This window comes from Mobula hypostoma, chromosome 11 (genome assembly GCF_963921235.1).
Source record: "Mobula hypostoma chromosome 11, sMobHyp1.1, whole genome shotgun sequence".
In the NCBI taxonomy this organism is placed as follows: Eukaryota; Metazoa; Chordata; class Chondrichthyes; order Myliobatiformes; family Myliobatidae; genus Mobula; species Mobula hypostoma.
In genome coordinates, this window is record NC_086107.1 from 74,970,993 (window position 1) to 74,986,934 (window position 15,942).

The 15,942-nt window shown below is 43.7% G+C and overlaps 1 protein-coding gene across 1 annotated transcript in view; it reads right to left on the reverse strand.

Moving 5' to 3' along the window:
- LOC134353475 (tetraspanin-4-like) overlaps positions 1 to 15,942 on the reverse strand; it is a 99,861-nt gene that overhangs the window by 46,412 nt on the left and 37,507 nt on the right. Inside the window, exon 3 of the mRNA XM_063061478.1 lies at positions 14,792 to 14,866. Coding sequence (XP_062917548.1) covers positions 14,792 to 14,866 — 75 coding nt within the window. The remainder of the gene's footprint in view (positions 1 to 14,791; positions 14,867 to 15,942) is intronic.

Below are 15,942 nucleotides of genomic sequence, written 5' to 3' on the forward strand. Positions count from 1 at the left end.
TGTCCCCATTCTGGGTTTTCCCCAATTAGAAGCCCTGGATGAACAATGAAATCTGGAATCTGCTGAGAGCCAGACCAGAGGTATTCAAGTCTGGAGATCGAGAATGCTACAAGAGGTGCAGATATGGTCTCCGGAAAGCATCTCTCAGGTAAAGTGGAGATTCCGGAATAGACTGGAATCAACGAGGGATGCTGGGCAGTTGTGGCAGGGTTTGAGTTCCATAACCTCCTACAAAGGTTAAATCTTGTGACATAGGGGACGGCAGAGCTTTGCTTCCAGATGAGCTCAATCCTTCTATGCTCACTTTGACCACCAGATCAGGGAGGAACCATCACGCACCCCCATGTCTCCCGATGATCCTTCGGTCTCAGTATCTGAAGATGACGTGTGGGCTGCCTTCAAGAGAGTGAATCCAAGGAAAGCATCCAGTCCGGATGGAGTACCCGTCCAAGTACTGAAGACCTGTGCTGACCAACTGGCTGGTGTGTTCATGGATATCTTCAACCCCTCGCTCCAGCAGTGTGTGGTACCCACCTGCTTCAGGCAGGCTTCAATCATACCGGTGCCCAAGAAAACCATGGTAACCTGTCCAAATGACTATCGCCCAGTGGCAATTACATCCACAGTGATGAAATGTTTTGAGAGGCTGGTGTTGAAGCAGATCAGCTCCTGTCTGAATGGTGACTTGGATCCACTCCAATTCCCCTACTGAAGCAACAGGTCTACAGCAGATGCTATCTTGTTGGCTCTTCACACAACCCTGGAACATCTGGACAATAAAAGTGCATATATCAGGATGCTCTTCATAGATTACAGCTTGGTATTTAACACCATCATCCCCTCAAAACTAATGAGTGAACTCCAAGACCTGGGCCTCAATACCCCCTTGTGCAATTGAATCCTGGATTTCCTCACTTTCTGATCCCAGTCAGTTAGGATTGGCAAGAGCATCTCCACAATCTCCATCAGCACAGGAGCACCACAAGGATGTGAATTTATCCCCCTGCTCTACTGGCTTTACACCTATGACTGTGTGGCTAAGTACAGCTCCAAAACCATATACAAGTTTGCTGACAACACCACTGTTGTGGGCTGTATCAAAGGGGTGATGAATCAGCATACAGGAGGGAGATTGAAAACTTGTCTGAGTGGTGTAATAACAACAACCTCTCACTCAACGTCAGTAAGACCAAGGGACTGATTGTAGACTCCAGGAGAGGGAAACCAGAGGTCCATGAGCCAGTAATCATCGGAGGATCAGAGAGGGAGAGAGTCAGTAACTTTAAATCCCTGGTTGTCACTATCTCAGAGGACCTGTCCTGGACCCAGCATATAAATATTATTGTGAAGAAAGCACAACAGCACCTCTACTTCCTCAGGAGTCTGTGAAGGTTTGGCGTGTCATTGTAAACCTTGGCAAACTTCTACAGGTGTGTGGTGGAAAGTGTGCTGACTGGCTGCATTACGGCCTGGTATGGGAACACCAATGCCTTGGAGTGGAAAATCCTGCAGTGGATTCAGCCCGGTACATCACAGGTAAAAGCTTCCCAACCACTGAGCACACCTACATGAAAAGCAGCATCCATCATCAAAGACCCTCACCACCCAGGCCAGGCTCTTTTCTCACTGCTGCCATCAGGTGGAAGGTACAGGTACCTCAGGACTCACACTGCTGGGTTGAAGAACAGTTACTACCCCTCAAACATCAGGCTCTTGTACAAAAGGGAATAGCTACACTCATCTAAGGACTCTTTTATATTGTTATTTCATGCCTGTTATTTATTGCTATTTATTTATGTCTGCATTTGCACAGTTTGTTTACAGTTTACAGTTCCTGATGTTTACAGGTTACAGTTACTGTTCTATAGATTTGCTATGTATGCCCACAGAAAAAGAATCTCAGGGGTGTATGTGGTGACGTGTATGTACTCTGATAATAAATTTTACTGTGAACTTTGAACTTGCAGACTCTGAGCTGCAATCTCACTCACATCTCTTGAAATCTTCAGAGATTGGGACGGGGAGCACTGTGATGACGCCCTCACTATCAGAGAGAATAAAGGAGATTAACTTTGTCATCTACCATCTACACCAACTGGTGCTAAATAAAATAATCCGTGACCGTGAGAACTCTCTCATGACTTTACTCAGGCAAGGTCACACTGCACAGGACACTGGAAATTGGAGGGAGCCTCGCGCCTGCCACATCCCAGCTAAGGTTTCAACGCTAGGTCCATTACTGCAGGCTCCCCGCAGTCTCAGCCCCGTACACCAGGACAGGCAATGGCCACACAGACAGTGGCTGCACACCTTCACTTAGAGGGAGAAAATCCACCCAAGGGGAATGGAAATCTCAAATTGAGCAATGCGTATCACACCCAGGGGCGGCTATCTCACTCTGTAACTGAAAATACGTTGCTGGGTAATTGTGGGACCCTGCATACCCTAAAATTAGAGCCAGGCTGTTTGGAGTGATGTAAAGAAAGTCTTCAAATTGTAGAGTGGTTGCAGGACAAGTGGGCCATTCAGCTGATAAATCCTTGGCAGCCCGGTTAGCCCCAATCGCAGCCTGTTTCTAGTTGCAGAAGGGACAGTTTTCCTTCACTGTTACATACTCATGGATATCTTGTGACTGTCTTATGAGGATGATGTAATGGTCTTGCAGAGGTCACATGATGTAATTTTCCCACCGATGTGAGGTCACATGATGACCTGTTCTCACCAGGTATATAAGTGTAGACCCCTGGTGACGCAGTTAGTTTTCAGTTTAGATCGGCAGTGAGATGCTCCGCTATGCTGTGTACTAATCTCATGACGCAGTATAGTTTTAAAATGGAGTTTTACTTTCTTTTGTAAGGTACAGAAGTGTTGGGCCACTAGCTTCACCAATCGCTGCCACGTTTGTTGATGTATCTTTTCAGTAATATTGGAGAGTGAAGACGGGACCCTGAAGATCGACCGTTATTGAATTCATTCAAGTAAGAGTAATCTGCATGAGATAACTTCTGCTAAAAGTAGCAGAAAAGGTTGTGCAGTATCTATTCTACAGAGGAAGAAGGTCAGAGCCTTTAAACCGTTTTACTTCCGTTGTCGTGAATCCTGCGGACAAGGCAGGTTCCGGCTGGGATTGGCAGTAATGTCGCGTCATCGCGGAATTCTTTACTTCAGGAAAGTCTCTCCTAACTGACTGTATAAATCTCTTGGACTTTCAAATTTACCATTCAAAGAACTGTGTTTGAATTTACCACTTTAAGACTGTTTTTGCATTTACCGCTTTAAGAACTAGTACTGAGTTTAGCAGTTTGTTAAATGGCCGCATAGCAGTTTACTTCCAGTTAAGGTTTTCGTTCATTTTTTTTTAATATTGAGCAGAGTTTAATAAATGTTCATTTGTTTATAGAACCTGACTCAATTCTATATTCATTGTTGCCAGTCACGTGACATAATTTAGGGGCTCGTCCGGGATTGTTCCGATTTTGAGCTTAAGTGCTTGTTTATTTATCAACCTGATTTGAAAAAGAGAAATACCCAATTCTTTTGCTTGATTGGTGTGTGGGTGGTATTCGGCAGCAATCAATATTGATGACTTTATGGATTGGCCTGACCCGGAGGAATTAGCAAAGGCGAGAAAAACTGTTGAATCGGAGATTGCTAGAAGGTTGGAAATTAAAGCAATTACGAAGGTTCCAACAAAACCTGTAATTCAGAGAAAAATCACGGAGTATTATATAAGTTTGGGAAAGTTTGATGATGAGGTGTTAGGGAGGTTTCCAATGAGTACACTGGAAATGCAGTTACATCTTGAACAGATAAAGTTTGAATGGTTTAAAGCGGAAATGGCCAAAAGAGAAGCAAATAAAAACAGGGAATTTGAGCAAGAGATGGAGAAATTAAGGATGGAAAATCAGTCTTCTGGTTCTAACAAAAACAATTTATTGCTAGTCATAAGGTTATTTTGGCTCCTCCATTTCATGAAGCGGAAGTGGACAAATATTTCCAGCATTTCGAAACTGTTGCTCTGAGTTTAGAGTGGCCGAAAGAGAGATTGCCAGTGATGTTGTAAAGTGTAATTAGAGGCAAGGAACAACAAGTTTATACAGCTTTAAATGCTGAGCAAGCACTGGATTATGATATTGTGAAACAGCATATATTGAAAGTGTATGAATTGGTTCCGGAAGCTTATAGAGAAAGATTCAGAAATTTGAAGAAATCTGTGGAAAAAACTTACATGGAATTTGCCCACGAGAAATCTGTATATTTTGAGAGACGAGTTTCCTCTAAAAATGCGAATGGGGAGTATAATAAATTAAAAGAGTTGATTTTACTGGAGGAATTTAAAAGGAGCATTCCTGTTAAGTGAGGACATACTTAAATGAAAGGGACACTGTTATATTGCAGGAGTCTGCTAAATTAGCTGATGAGTATACTTTAATTCATAAGAGTAAATTTTCTCCAGGTAGAACTTCTAAAAGGAAAAATAGCACAGAGAGTCAAGGTAAACCAGAAATTAAACCTGAAGTTCGTGAGAAAGGTAAGGATGAAGGGAGACATGTGAAGGAAAGACATTTTGGTCTTATTCGTAATTATTGTCTGAAACTTGGACATGTAATAGCCAACTGTTTTCGATTGAAGAAGAAAGAGAAGGAAGCAGTCCTAGATGCTTGTGTGCAGCATATTGAAACACCTGTAAATCTACAGAGTTCGATAAATACCAATGAAGTTTTGTCAGAGTCTGACCAAGTTAAGAGGGGATATGAACAGTTTATAACCGAAGGATTTGTATCCTTGATAGAAAGATCCACTCCAGTGCCAATAGGAATCCTTAGAGATACTGGAGCTTCTCAATCACTAATGTTAGACAGTGTTCTAAAGTTTAGTGATGAGTCTGACATTGGTGAGGTAAACTATATAAGAACAGTTTGGGGTGCCCTTATGCCAGTACATTTACATAGAGTAAATTTAAGGTCAGGGTTAGTTACAGGGCTTGTAAAAGTAGGGCTACAACCCAGTTTACTCATGAATGATGTTTCTCTTTTGTTAGGGAATGACTTAGCAGATGGACTAGTTTTTCCTGAAGTGTATTTGACAATAAAGCCTATTTCTGAGGAGGTTAAGAGGGATTCTTACACAGATTCTTCCTGTGTTGTAACAAGAGCTATGGCTAAAAAGACTGATGTACAGGATGAGGTTGTTACCCATGACTGTTCAATTCCGGATGCGAATTTTGAGGATATATCAGAAACTTTCTTAGCTTCATTATTTGATCAGGAATTTGGTAGTAAGTCTGACCACGAAATTTGTCTTTATCTCAGAAGGAGATGATAGCAGAGCAGGGTAGAGATCCTGAGATAGTTAAATTAAATTAAATTAAAGGCTCTTCCAGATAGTTAAATTGAGAAAGTGGCAGTAGGATATTATTTTGAAATGGGAGTATTAATGAGAAAGTGGAGATCACCTACAATTCTTGCAAGTGAAGAATGGGAAGTTAATCACCAGGTAGTAGTTCCTAAAGTTTATCGAAATGAGATTTTAACTATGGCTCATAGTATGTCTTTAGGTCATCATCTAGGTGTAAAGAAAACTGTGAACGAGGTTTTTAAACATTTTTATTGGCCTAGTTTAAGAAAGATGTAGTGACATTTTGTAGAACGTGTCATACGTGTCAAATTGTGGGTAAACCTAATCAAGTTACTTCAGTGGCCCCACTGCAACCAAATCCAGCATTTGGTGAACCATTTTCTGAAATTATCATAGATTGTGTATGTCCATTGCCAAAAACTAAAACTGGACATCAATATTTGCTGACCATTATGTGCACAGTGTCTAGGTTTCCAGAGGCAGTACTTCTTAGGAATATAACAGCTAAAACTGTGACAAAGGCTCTTATAAAATTCTTTACTTATTTTGGGTTGCCTAAGGAAATACAATCTGATCAAGGTAGTAATTTTATGTCTGGATTGTTTCAGCAGATAGTTTATAAACTGGAAGCAAAACAGATTACCTCATCTGCATATCATCCAGAATCGCAAGGAGCCTTGGAGAGATTCCATTCTACCCTCAAAACTATATTGTGTGGAAAATGAAAAGGACTGGGATGAAGGCATACATTTACTACTTTTTGCAGTATGGGAGGCAGTACAGGAATCATTAGGTTTTAGTCCTTTTAAACTTGTGTTTGGGCATAGAGTTCGAGGACCTTTGGCCTTGTTGAAAGAACAGTGGATTAATAAAGAGGTACATACTAATTTGCTGGATTATGTTTTGAAATTCAAAGAAAGATTACATAAAGCTTGCAGCTTGGCCAAGGAAAATTTAAAATTGGCTCAGGAGAAGATGAAAACTTGGCATGATAAGGAAGCTAGAATGAGGTCATTTAAGCCTGGAGATAAGGTGTTGGTTCTTTTCCCAGTGCAAATGAACCCATTACAAGCTAAATTTCATGGTCCTTATGAGATTAAATCTAAAGTAAATGATGTGGATTATGTGATAAAGACCCCAGATCGAAGAAAGCCAACACAGCTGTGTCATATAAATATGATAAAACCGTATTATGAAAAGAGGCTGCTACTATGACTATTGTGGTCAATAATGAGTCTGATTTTTCTAAAAACTTAATGGATGATTCATCTGAAAGTCATTTTAAATCCAACATTATTTCAGCCAGGTTACCAAATTCAATAATTCTGGAAAATATTGATGAGAAATTAGCTCATTTACAGCCAGAGCAGAGAGAGCAGATGAAAGTTAATTTTTAAATATAGGGATTTATTTCCAGACGTTCCTAGAAGAACCACCGTAGCTACGCATGATGTAGATGTTAGAGATGCAAAACTCATAAAACAACATCCGTATCAGATGAACAGGGAAATATGCGAACTTGCTGAACAAGAAATTAAGCATATGTTAGAGAATAATATTATTAGACCTTCCAATTTGAATCGGAGTTCACCGTGTGTTATGGTGCCTAAGCCAGACAATAGTATTCGGATTTGTACAGATTACAGGAAAGTGAATGCTGTGACAAAAACTGATGCATATCCAATCCCTAAGGTAGATGATTGTGTGGATAAAGTTGGACAAGCAAAGTTCCTTACGAAGATTGATTTGCTAAAAGGGTATTGGTGTGTTCCATTGAGGACAGAGGTAGAGCGATTTCTGCATTTGTAACCCCATCCGGGTTATATGAATATAATGTTCTTTCATTTGGGATGAAGAATGCACCAGGTACTTTCCAGAGGATGAGTAATAGTGTGATTCATGGGTTAAAAGATACAGATGCCTATATTGATGATTTAGTTACAGGAAATAATACTTGGAAAGCACATATTACTGCGGTGGAGAAACTATTTGAGAGACTTTCAAAAGCTAACAACTATTAACTTAGCTAAAAGTGAATTTGGTCATACCAAGGTGACCTACCTTGGTTATGTTGTAGGTCTGGGCTCAGTTAAAGAAAATGGTTAAGGAAATAAATCAAATTCCAATTTGGCAACAAAGTTTAATGTTACAGAGTATAATATTTTGATAGCTCATATTAAAGGTAAAGATAATGTGATCGGTGATTGTCTATCTAGCTGTTAAATGTACAATGTAAGTTTTTTATGGAGTGATATTTTAACCTTTGTAACACTCCTACTGTATATTAGTTTGTAAAAGGCTGTATGATGATACTGTGTATGTTGTAAATTTTATACATTTGTATTTTTTTGTTTAAATAGTTAATTGTTAAAATTTGCTCTTAAATAAAAGACCAAGAATTTTTTTTTGGAGGGAGGTGTTACATACTTCATGGATATCTTGTGACTGTCTTATGAGGATGATGTAATGGTCTTGCGGAGGTCACATGATGTAATTTTCCCGCCGATGTGAGGTCACATGATGACGTGTTCTCACCAGGTATATAAGTATATACCCCCGGTGACGCAGTTAGTTTTCAGTTAGATCGTCAGTCAGATATTTTGCTATGCTGCTTATTAATCTCATGATGCAGTATAGTTTTAAAACGGAGTTTTACTTTCTATTGTAAGGTACAGAAGTGCTGGGCTGGCAGTTTCACCAATAGCTGCCAGGATTGTTGATGTACCTTTTCAGTAACATTGGAGAGTGAAGACAGGAACATGAAGGAGTTCGGCTGATTTGGATAGGATCGACCCTTATTGAATTCATAGTGATCTGCCTGAGATAGCCTCTGCTAAAAGTAGCAGAAAAGGCTGTGCAGTATCTAGTATCCAGAGGGAAACGTCAGTGCCTTTAAACCGTTTTATTTCCATCATCGTTAATCCTGCAGACAAGGCAGGTTCTGGCTGGGATCGACAGTAATGTTGAGTCTTCCAGGAATTCTTTACTTCAGGAAGGTTTCTCCTAATTGTCTGTATAAATCTCTTGGACTTTCAAATTTACCATTCAAAGAATTGTGTTTGAATTTACCACTTTAAGACTGTTTTCGCATTTACCGCTTTAAGAACTAGTACTGAGTTTAGCGGTTTGTTAAATGGCCGCATAGCAGTTTACTTCCAGTTAAGGTTTTCGTTTGTTTTTTTTTAAAGTATTGAGCAGAGTTTAATAAATGTTCGTTTGTTTACCAACCCTGACTCAATTCTATATTCATTTTTGCCGGTCACGTGACATTCACGTACAAAATAAATCCACTGGGTTGCCTCAAACAGCTCTGCATTCCTGCCTCCCTACTGTTACCTGCCATAAACCAGAGTCCTCACCTTCCATAAGACAGAGGAGCCAATCGGCCCATCGAGTCTGCTCCGCCATTCCATCATGGCTGATTTACTATCCCTCTCAAACCCACTCTCCTGCCTTCTCCCCGTAACCTTTGATGCCATTACCAATCAAGAACCTGTCAACCTGTGCTTTAAATAAATCTAATGAACTTGCCTCCACAGCCGTTTGTGGTAAAGAAATTCCAGAGGTTCACCATGCTCTGGTTAAAGAAATTCCTCCTTGTCTCTGTCCTGCTAATGTGAGGCTGTACCCTTTGAATCCCTACAAATTCACCACTGGACACTTTTACCACATTCTCGAAACTGTTATACACTATCGTTAGGGGCACCTATACTTCAACAGTTGACATTTCGGAACAAATCCCTTCATCCGGAACCGAAGGCAGGGGTTGCATAGAAACAACTGGCCTGAAACGTTTCCTGGTTATTCCCTTCCACAGGTGCTGCCTGACCTGCTGATTTCCTCCAGCAGTTTGTATGCATCGCCCAAGAGTTCCAGCATCTGTAAATTCTGTGTCTCTGCACACGTACCGAGGAGAGCATTCCGACTGGTTGCTTCACCCTCTGGAGTGAAGGCTCCAATGCACAGGACTGAAAGAGGCTGCTGAGGGTTCTACCTCAGCCAGCTCCTTCACGGGCACAACTCTCCCCTCCATCGAGGACATCGTCAAGAGGCAGTGCTTCAAGAAGGCAGCATCCATCACTAAGGAGCCTCATCCCCCGGGACCTACCCTCTTGTACAGTTCCTACAAAGCAGCACACACAACCTGCAGGAGGAACTCAGCAGGTGAAACAGTATCTAAGGACTGAGCTGAGGAATCTAGGGCCGGGGGAGCAGTCTCCAGTTCAGGAGCAGGCCTCTGATACTGAGATGAGGGAAGATATCTTTAGATGGGCCACGAAAATATCTGGAACTCTGTCCCTGCAAGGGCTGAGACTTTCTGTCCATTGGCAGGTTTCTGTACACTGAGGGAGGGTAAAGGATACAGATGTAATTCAGTAAAACAGTGCTGGGAAGATCAGGGACAGACTCAGTGAATGGTGGAGCAGATTGAGGGATTGAGTGATGTCGCTCCTGAAACTTGTGTCATTCTGGGTGAGGAGAGGTTAGTCCAGCTCCCAAAGTGCTCCACCCACCCGGACCCATGTTGCAACTCAGGCTATGTCCACACCAGACCGGATAATTTTGAAAACGCCGGTTTCAAGCAAAAACGATAGGAGTCCACACCAGGCGTTTTTGAAAATACCTCCGTCCACATTAAAAAGGGTATTTGGGCGAATCTCCTCCTACTGGGCATGCGCAGGACACATCTACAGAAAACGAGCGAAGAGGAAACGGTATACTTGGTGCACGTTTGTCCAGTTACAGGTGAGAAAAACTTAGAAGGAAATTGCCAAACGAAAGACTTGGTGTGCGTTTGTCCAGAGACATTTCCTACAGCCACAGTCTCTTCACTGATGAAAGGGATGACAACTACCACTAAATGCATTAAAAGGCTTGCTATTGGGCAAAAGTGAAATTTACTGTTACCTCATCTGTTTGCCTTTACTTTCACCATGTCTTCCTGTATTATTTTGCTGTATTTAACATGTGCAATAAAATGAGTTACTGGGCAAAAGTGACAATTGCATCTACTGAGAATCCAGGATGGTTTGTTGCCTCCCAGGTGCCAGGGTCAAGGATGTCTCTGATCGATTGCATGACATTCTGAAGTGGGAGGGTGATCAGCCAGATGTCGTGGTGCACATCGGTACCAATGACATAGCAAGGAAGAGTGAGGAGGTCCTGGACAGTGAGTATAGAGAGCTTGGTAGGAAGTTGAAAAGCAGGACCTCGAGGGTGGTAATCTCAGGATTGCTACCTGTGCTAGGTGCCAGTGAGGGTAGGAATAGGATGCTCTGGAGGATGAACAAGTGGCTGAGGAACTGGTGTAGGGGGCAGGGTTTCAGATTTCAGGATCATTGGGACCTCTTCTGGGGCAGGTGGGACCTGTACAAGAGAGACGGGTTACACTTGAACTACTGGGGGACCAATATCCTTTCAGGGAGGTTTGTTAATGTTATTGGGGAGGCTTTAAACTAGATTTGCAGGGGGATGGGAACCAGAGTGCCAGACCTGACAGTGTGGCTGGGGTGAAAATAAATGATGTTAAAAGTTCAAGCAAATCCGCGAATAGAAAGGTTGTGAGTGGTGGTAAAAATCTTCTGAGGTGTATATATTTCAATGCTAGGAGTATTGCGGGGAAGGCAGATGAGTTGAGGGCGTGGATTGACACGTGGAATTATGACGTTATAGCAATTAGTGAAACTTGGCTACAGGAGGGGCAGGACTAGCAGCTTAATATTCCAGGGTTCAGATGTTTCAGATGTGATCGAGGCAGAGGAATGAAAGGTGGGGGAGTAGCATTGCTTGTTAGGGAAAATATTACAGCAGTGCTCAAGCAGGACAGATTAGAGGGTTTGTCTACTGAGTCCTTATGGGTGGAGCTGAGAAACAGGAAAAGTATGGCCACATTAGTGGGATTGTATTACAGACCACCCAATAGTCAACGAGAATTGGAAAAGCAAATCTGCAGAGAGATAGCAGGCAGGAAACATAAAGTTGTGGTGGTAGGGGATTTTAACTTTCCATATATTGATTGGGACTCCCATACTGTTAGGGGTCTAGATGGTTTAGAGTTTGTAAAATGTGTTCAGGAAAGTTTTCTAAATCAATATATAGAGGGACCAACTAGAGGGGATGCAATATTGGATCTCCTGTTAGGAAACAAGTTAGGACAAGTGACAGAAGACTGTGTAGGGGAGCACTTTGGTTCCAGTGATCATAACACCATTAGTTTCAACTTGATCATGGACAAGGATAGATCTGGTCCTAGGGTTGAGGTTCTTAACTGGAAGAAGGCCAAATTTGAAGAAATGAGAAAGGATCTAAAAAGCGTGGATTGGGACAGGTTGTTCTCTGGCAAGGATGTGATCAGTAGGTGGGAAGCCTTCAAAGGAGAAATTTTGAGAGTGCAGAGTTTGTATTTCCTGTCAGAATTAAAGGCAAAGTGAATAGGAATAAGGAACCTTGGTTCTCAAGGGATATTGCAACTCTGATAAAGAAGAAGAGGGAGTTGTATGACATGTATAGGAAGCAGGGAGTAAATAAGGTGCTTGAGGAGTATAAGAAGTGCAAGAAAATACTTAAGAAAGAAATCAGGAGGGCTAAAAGAAGACATGAGGTTGCCTTGGCAGTCAAAGTGAAGGATAATCCAAGGAGCTTTTACAGGTATATTAAGAGCAAAAGGATTGTAAGGGATAAAATTGGTCCTCTTGAAGATCAGAGTGGTCGGCTATGTGCAGAACCAAAGGAAATGGGGGAGATCTTAAATAAGTTTTTTGCGTCTGTATTTACTAAGGAAACTGGCATGAAGTCTATGGAATTAAGGGAAACAAGTAGTGAGATCATGGAAACTGTACAGATCAAAAGGAGGAGGTGCTTGCTGTCTTGAGGCAAATTAAAGTGGATAAATCCCCGGGACCGGACAGGGTGTTCCCTCGGACCTTGAAGGAGACTAGTGTTCAAATTGCAGGGGCCCTGGCAGAAATATTTAAAATGTCGCTGTCTACAGGTGAGGTGCCGGAGGATTGGAGAGTGGCTCATGTTGTTCCGTTGTTTAAAAAAGGATCGAAAAGTAATCCGGGAAATTATAGGCCGGTAAGTTTAACGTCGGTAGTAGGTAAGTTATTGGAGGGAGTACTAAGAGACAGAATCTACAAGCGCAAACAACAGGAATTCTGCAGATGCTGGAAATTCAAGCAACACACGTAAAAGTTGCTGGTGAACGCAGCAGGCCAGGCAGCATCTCTAGGAAGAGGTGCAGTCGACGTTTCGGGCCGAGACCCTTTGTCAGGACTAACTGAAGTGATGCGACTTCTCTAACTTCCGCTAATGCCCCACTTCCCCCTCGTACCCCATCTGTTACTTATTTTTATATACACATTCTTTCTCTCACTCTCCTTTTTCTCCCTCTGCCCCTCTGAATATACCCCTTGCCCATCCTCTGGGTCCCCCCCCCCGCCCTCCTTGTCTTTCTTCCTGGACCTCCTGTCCCATGATCCTCTCGTATCCCTTTTGCCTATCATCTGTCCAGCTCTTGGCTCCATCCCTCCCCCTCCTGTCTTCTCCTATCATTTTGGATCTCCCCCTCCCCCTCCAACTTTCAAATCCCTTACTCACTCTTCCTTCAGTTAGTCCTGACGAAGGGTCTCGGCCTGTAACGTCGACTGCAACTCTTTCTAGAGAATCTACAAGCATTTGGATAGACAGGGACTTATTAGGGAGAGTCAACATGGTTTTGTGTGTGGTAGGTCATGTTTGACCAATCTATTGGAGTTTTTCGAGGAGGTTACCAGGAAAGTGGATGAAGGGAAGGCAGTGGATATTGTCTACATGGACTTCAGTAAGGCCTTTGACAGGGTCCCGCATGGGAGGTTAGTTAGGAAAATTCAGTCGCTAGGTATACATGGAGAGGTGGTAAATTGGATTAGACATTGGCTCAATGGAAGAAGCCAAAGAGTGGTAGTAGAGAATTGCTTCTCAGAGTGGAGGCCTGTGACTAGTGGTGTGCCACAGGGATCAGTGCTGGGTCCATTGTTATTTGTCATCTATATCAATGATCTGGATGATAATGTGGTAAATTGGATCAGCAAATTTGCTGATGATACAAAAATTGGAGGTGTAGTAGACAGAGCCTGCAGAGGGACTTGGACCAGCTGGAAAAATGGGCTGAAAAATGGCAGATAGAGCTTAATACAGACAAGTGTGAGGTATTGCACTTTGGAAAGACAAACCAAGGTAGAACATACAGGGTAAATGGTAAGGCACTGAGGAGTGCAGTGGAATAGATGGATGTGGGAATACAGATACAAAATTCCCTAAAAGTGGCGTCACAGGTAGATAGGGTCGTAAAGAGATCTTTTGGTACATTGGCCTTTATTAATCAAAGTATTGATTATAAGAGCTGGAATGTTATGATGAGGTTGTATAAGGCATTGGTGAGGCCGAATTTGGAGTATTGTGTGCAGTTTTGGTCACCAAATTACAGGAAGGATATAAATAATGTTGAAAGAGTGCAGAGAAGGTTTACAAGGATGTTGCCGGGACTTGAGAAAATGAATAGGTTAGGACTTTATTCCCTGGAATGTAGAAGAATGAGGGGAGATTTGATAGAGGTATATAAAATTATGATGGGTATAGATAGAGTGAATGCAAGCAGGCTTTTTCCACTGAGGCAAGGGGAGAAAAAAACCAGAGGACATGGGTTAAGGGTGAGGGGGGAAAAGTTTAAAGGGAACATTAGGGGAGCTTCTTCACACAGAGAGTGGTGGGAGTATGGAATGAGCTGCCAGACGAGGTGGTAAATGCGGTTTCTTTTTTAACATTTAAGAATAAATTGGACAGATACATGGATGGGAGGTGTATGGAGGGATATGGTCCGTGTGCAGGTCAGTGGGACTAGGCAGAAAATGGTTCAGCACAGCCAAGAAAGGACAAAAGGCCTGTTTCTGTGCTGTAGTTTCTATGGTTCTATGGTACTGAATGTTTGCACAAGCAATACATTAATAAATCACCTTGTTAAATGTATAAAACATGTCTGCATCAGTGTTGTCTTGTATTTCCGTACAATGTTACATTAGGCTGTTGCACATCTATTGTCAGGTATTGTTGAGGTGTTGGAGGTTGCGTTGAAGAAGACAATGAGATGCCGTGCTGCCACCATTTGTTCCGGCACGTCACGACAGCGGTTTTAAAAATAGCCGTTTACCCCATACACACTACGCCGGATATTAGGTGTTTTCAGATTTAAACACGCTGGAGAGTGTTTCTGAAAAGCTCCGTTTTCAGGGGAGGAAAACGCTGTTTCAGTGTGGACGGAGGATCAAAACGAAGAGAAAAAGCTTCAGTTATGGATTTATCCAGTCCAGTGTGGACGTAGTCTCAGCCAGGGGCAAAAGGAAGTGATGTGAGCAAGGCTGGAGGTGGTGGAGGGCAGCAGACTCCCTCTTCGTACCTGAATTCTGTAGATGCAGAAAAGGCTTCCTCCAATCAACTCCATCAAGAAAATCACAAGCAGTAGGATGAAAAACTGCCAAAAAATACGAGAGAGAGAACGGTCAGTGTGGGTACGGGAGAGGGAGCGGTCAGTGTGGGTACGGGAGAGGAAGGGGTCAGTGTGGGTACGTGAGAGGGAACGGTCAGTGTGGGTACGGGAGAGGGAACGGTCAGTGTGGGTACGGGAGAGGGAGAGGTCAGTGTGGGTACGGGAGAGGGAGGGGTCAGTGTGGGTACGGGAGAGGGAGCGGTCAGTGTGGGTACGGGAGAGGGAACGGTCAGTGTGGGTACGGGAGAGGGAGCGGTCAGTGTGGGCACGGGAGAGCGAACAGTCAGTGTGGGTACGGGAGAGGGAGCGGTCAGTGTGGGTAGGTGAGAGGGAACGGTCAGTGTGGCTACGGGAGAGGGAGCGGTCAGTGTGGGTACGGGAGAGAGAACGGTCAGTGTGGGCACGGGAGAGGGAACGGTCAGCTTAGGTACGGGAGAGGGAACAGTCAGCGTGGGTACGGGAGAGGGAACGGTCAGTGTGGGTACGGGAGAGGGAACGGTCTGTGTGGGTACGGGAGAGGGAGAGGTCAGTGTGGGTAGGTGAGAGGGAGCGGTCAGTGTGGCTATGGGAGAGGGAGCGGTCAGTGTGGGTACGGGAGAGAGAACGGTCAGTGTGGGCACGGGAGAGGGAACGGTCAGCTTAGGTACGGGAGAGGGAACGGTCAGCGTGGGTACGGGAGAGGGAGTGGTCAGTGTGGGTACGGGAGAGGGAGGGGTCAGTGTGGGTACGGGAGAGGGAGGGGTCAGTGTGTGTACGGGAGAGGGAGGGGTCAGTGTGGGTACGGGAGAGGGAGCGGTCAGTGTGGGTACGGGAGAGGGAGGGGTCAGTGTGGGTACGGGAGAGGGAGCGGTCAGTGTGGGTACGGGAGAGGGTGCGGTCAGTGTGGGTACGGGAGAGGGAGGGGTCAGAGTGGGTACGGGAGAGGGAACGGTCAGTGTGGGTACGGGAGAGGGAGCGGTCAGTGTGGGTAGGGGAGAGGGAGGGGTCAGTGTGGGTAGGGGAGAGGGAGCGGTCAGTGTGGGTACGGGAGAGGGAACGGTCAGTGTGGGTACGGGAGAGGG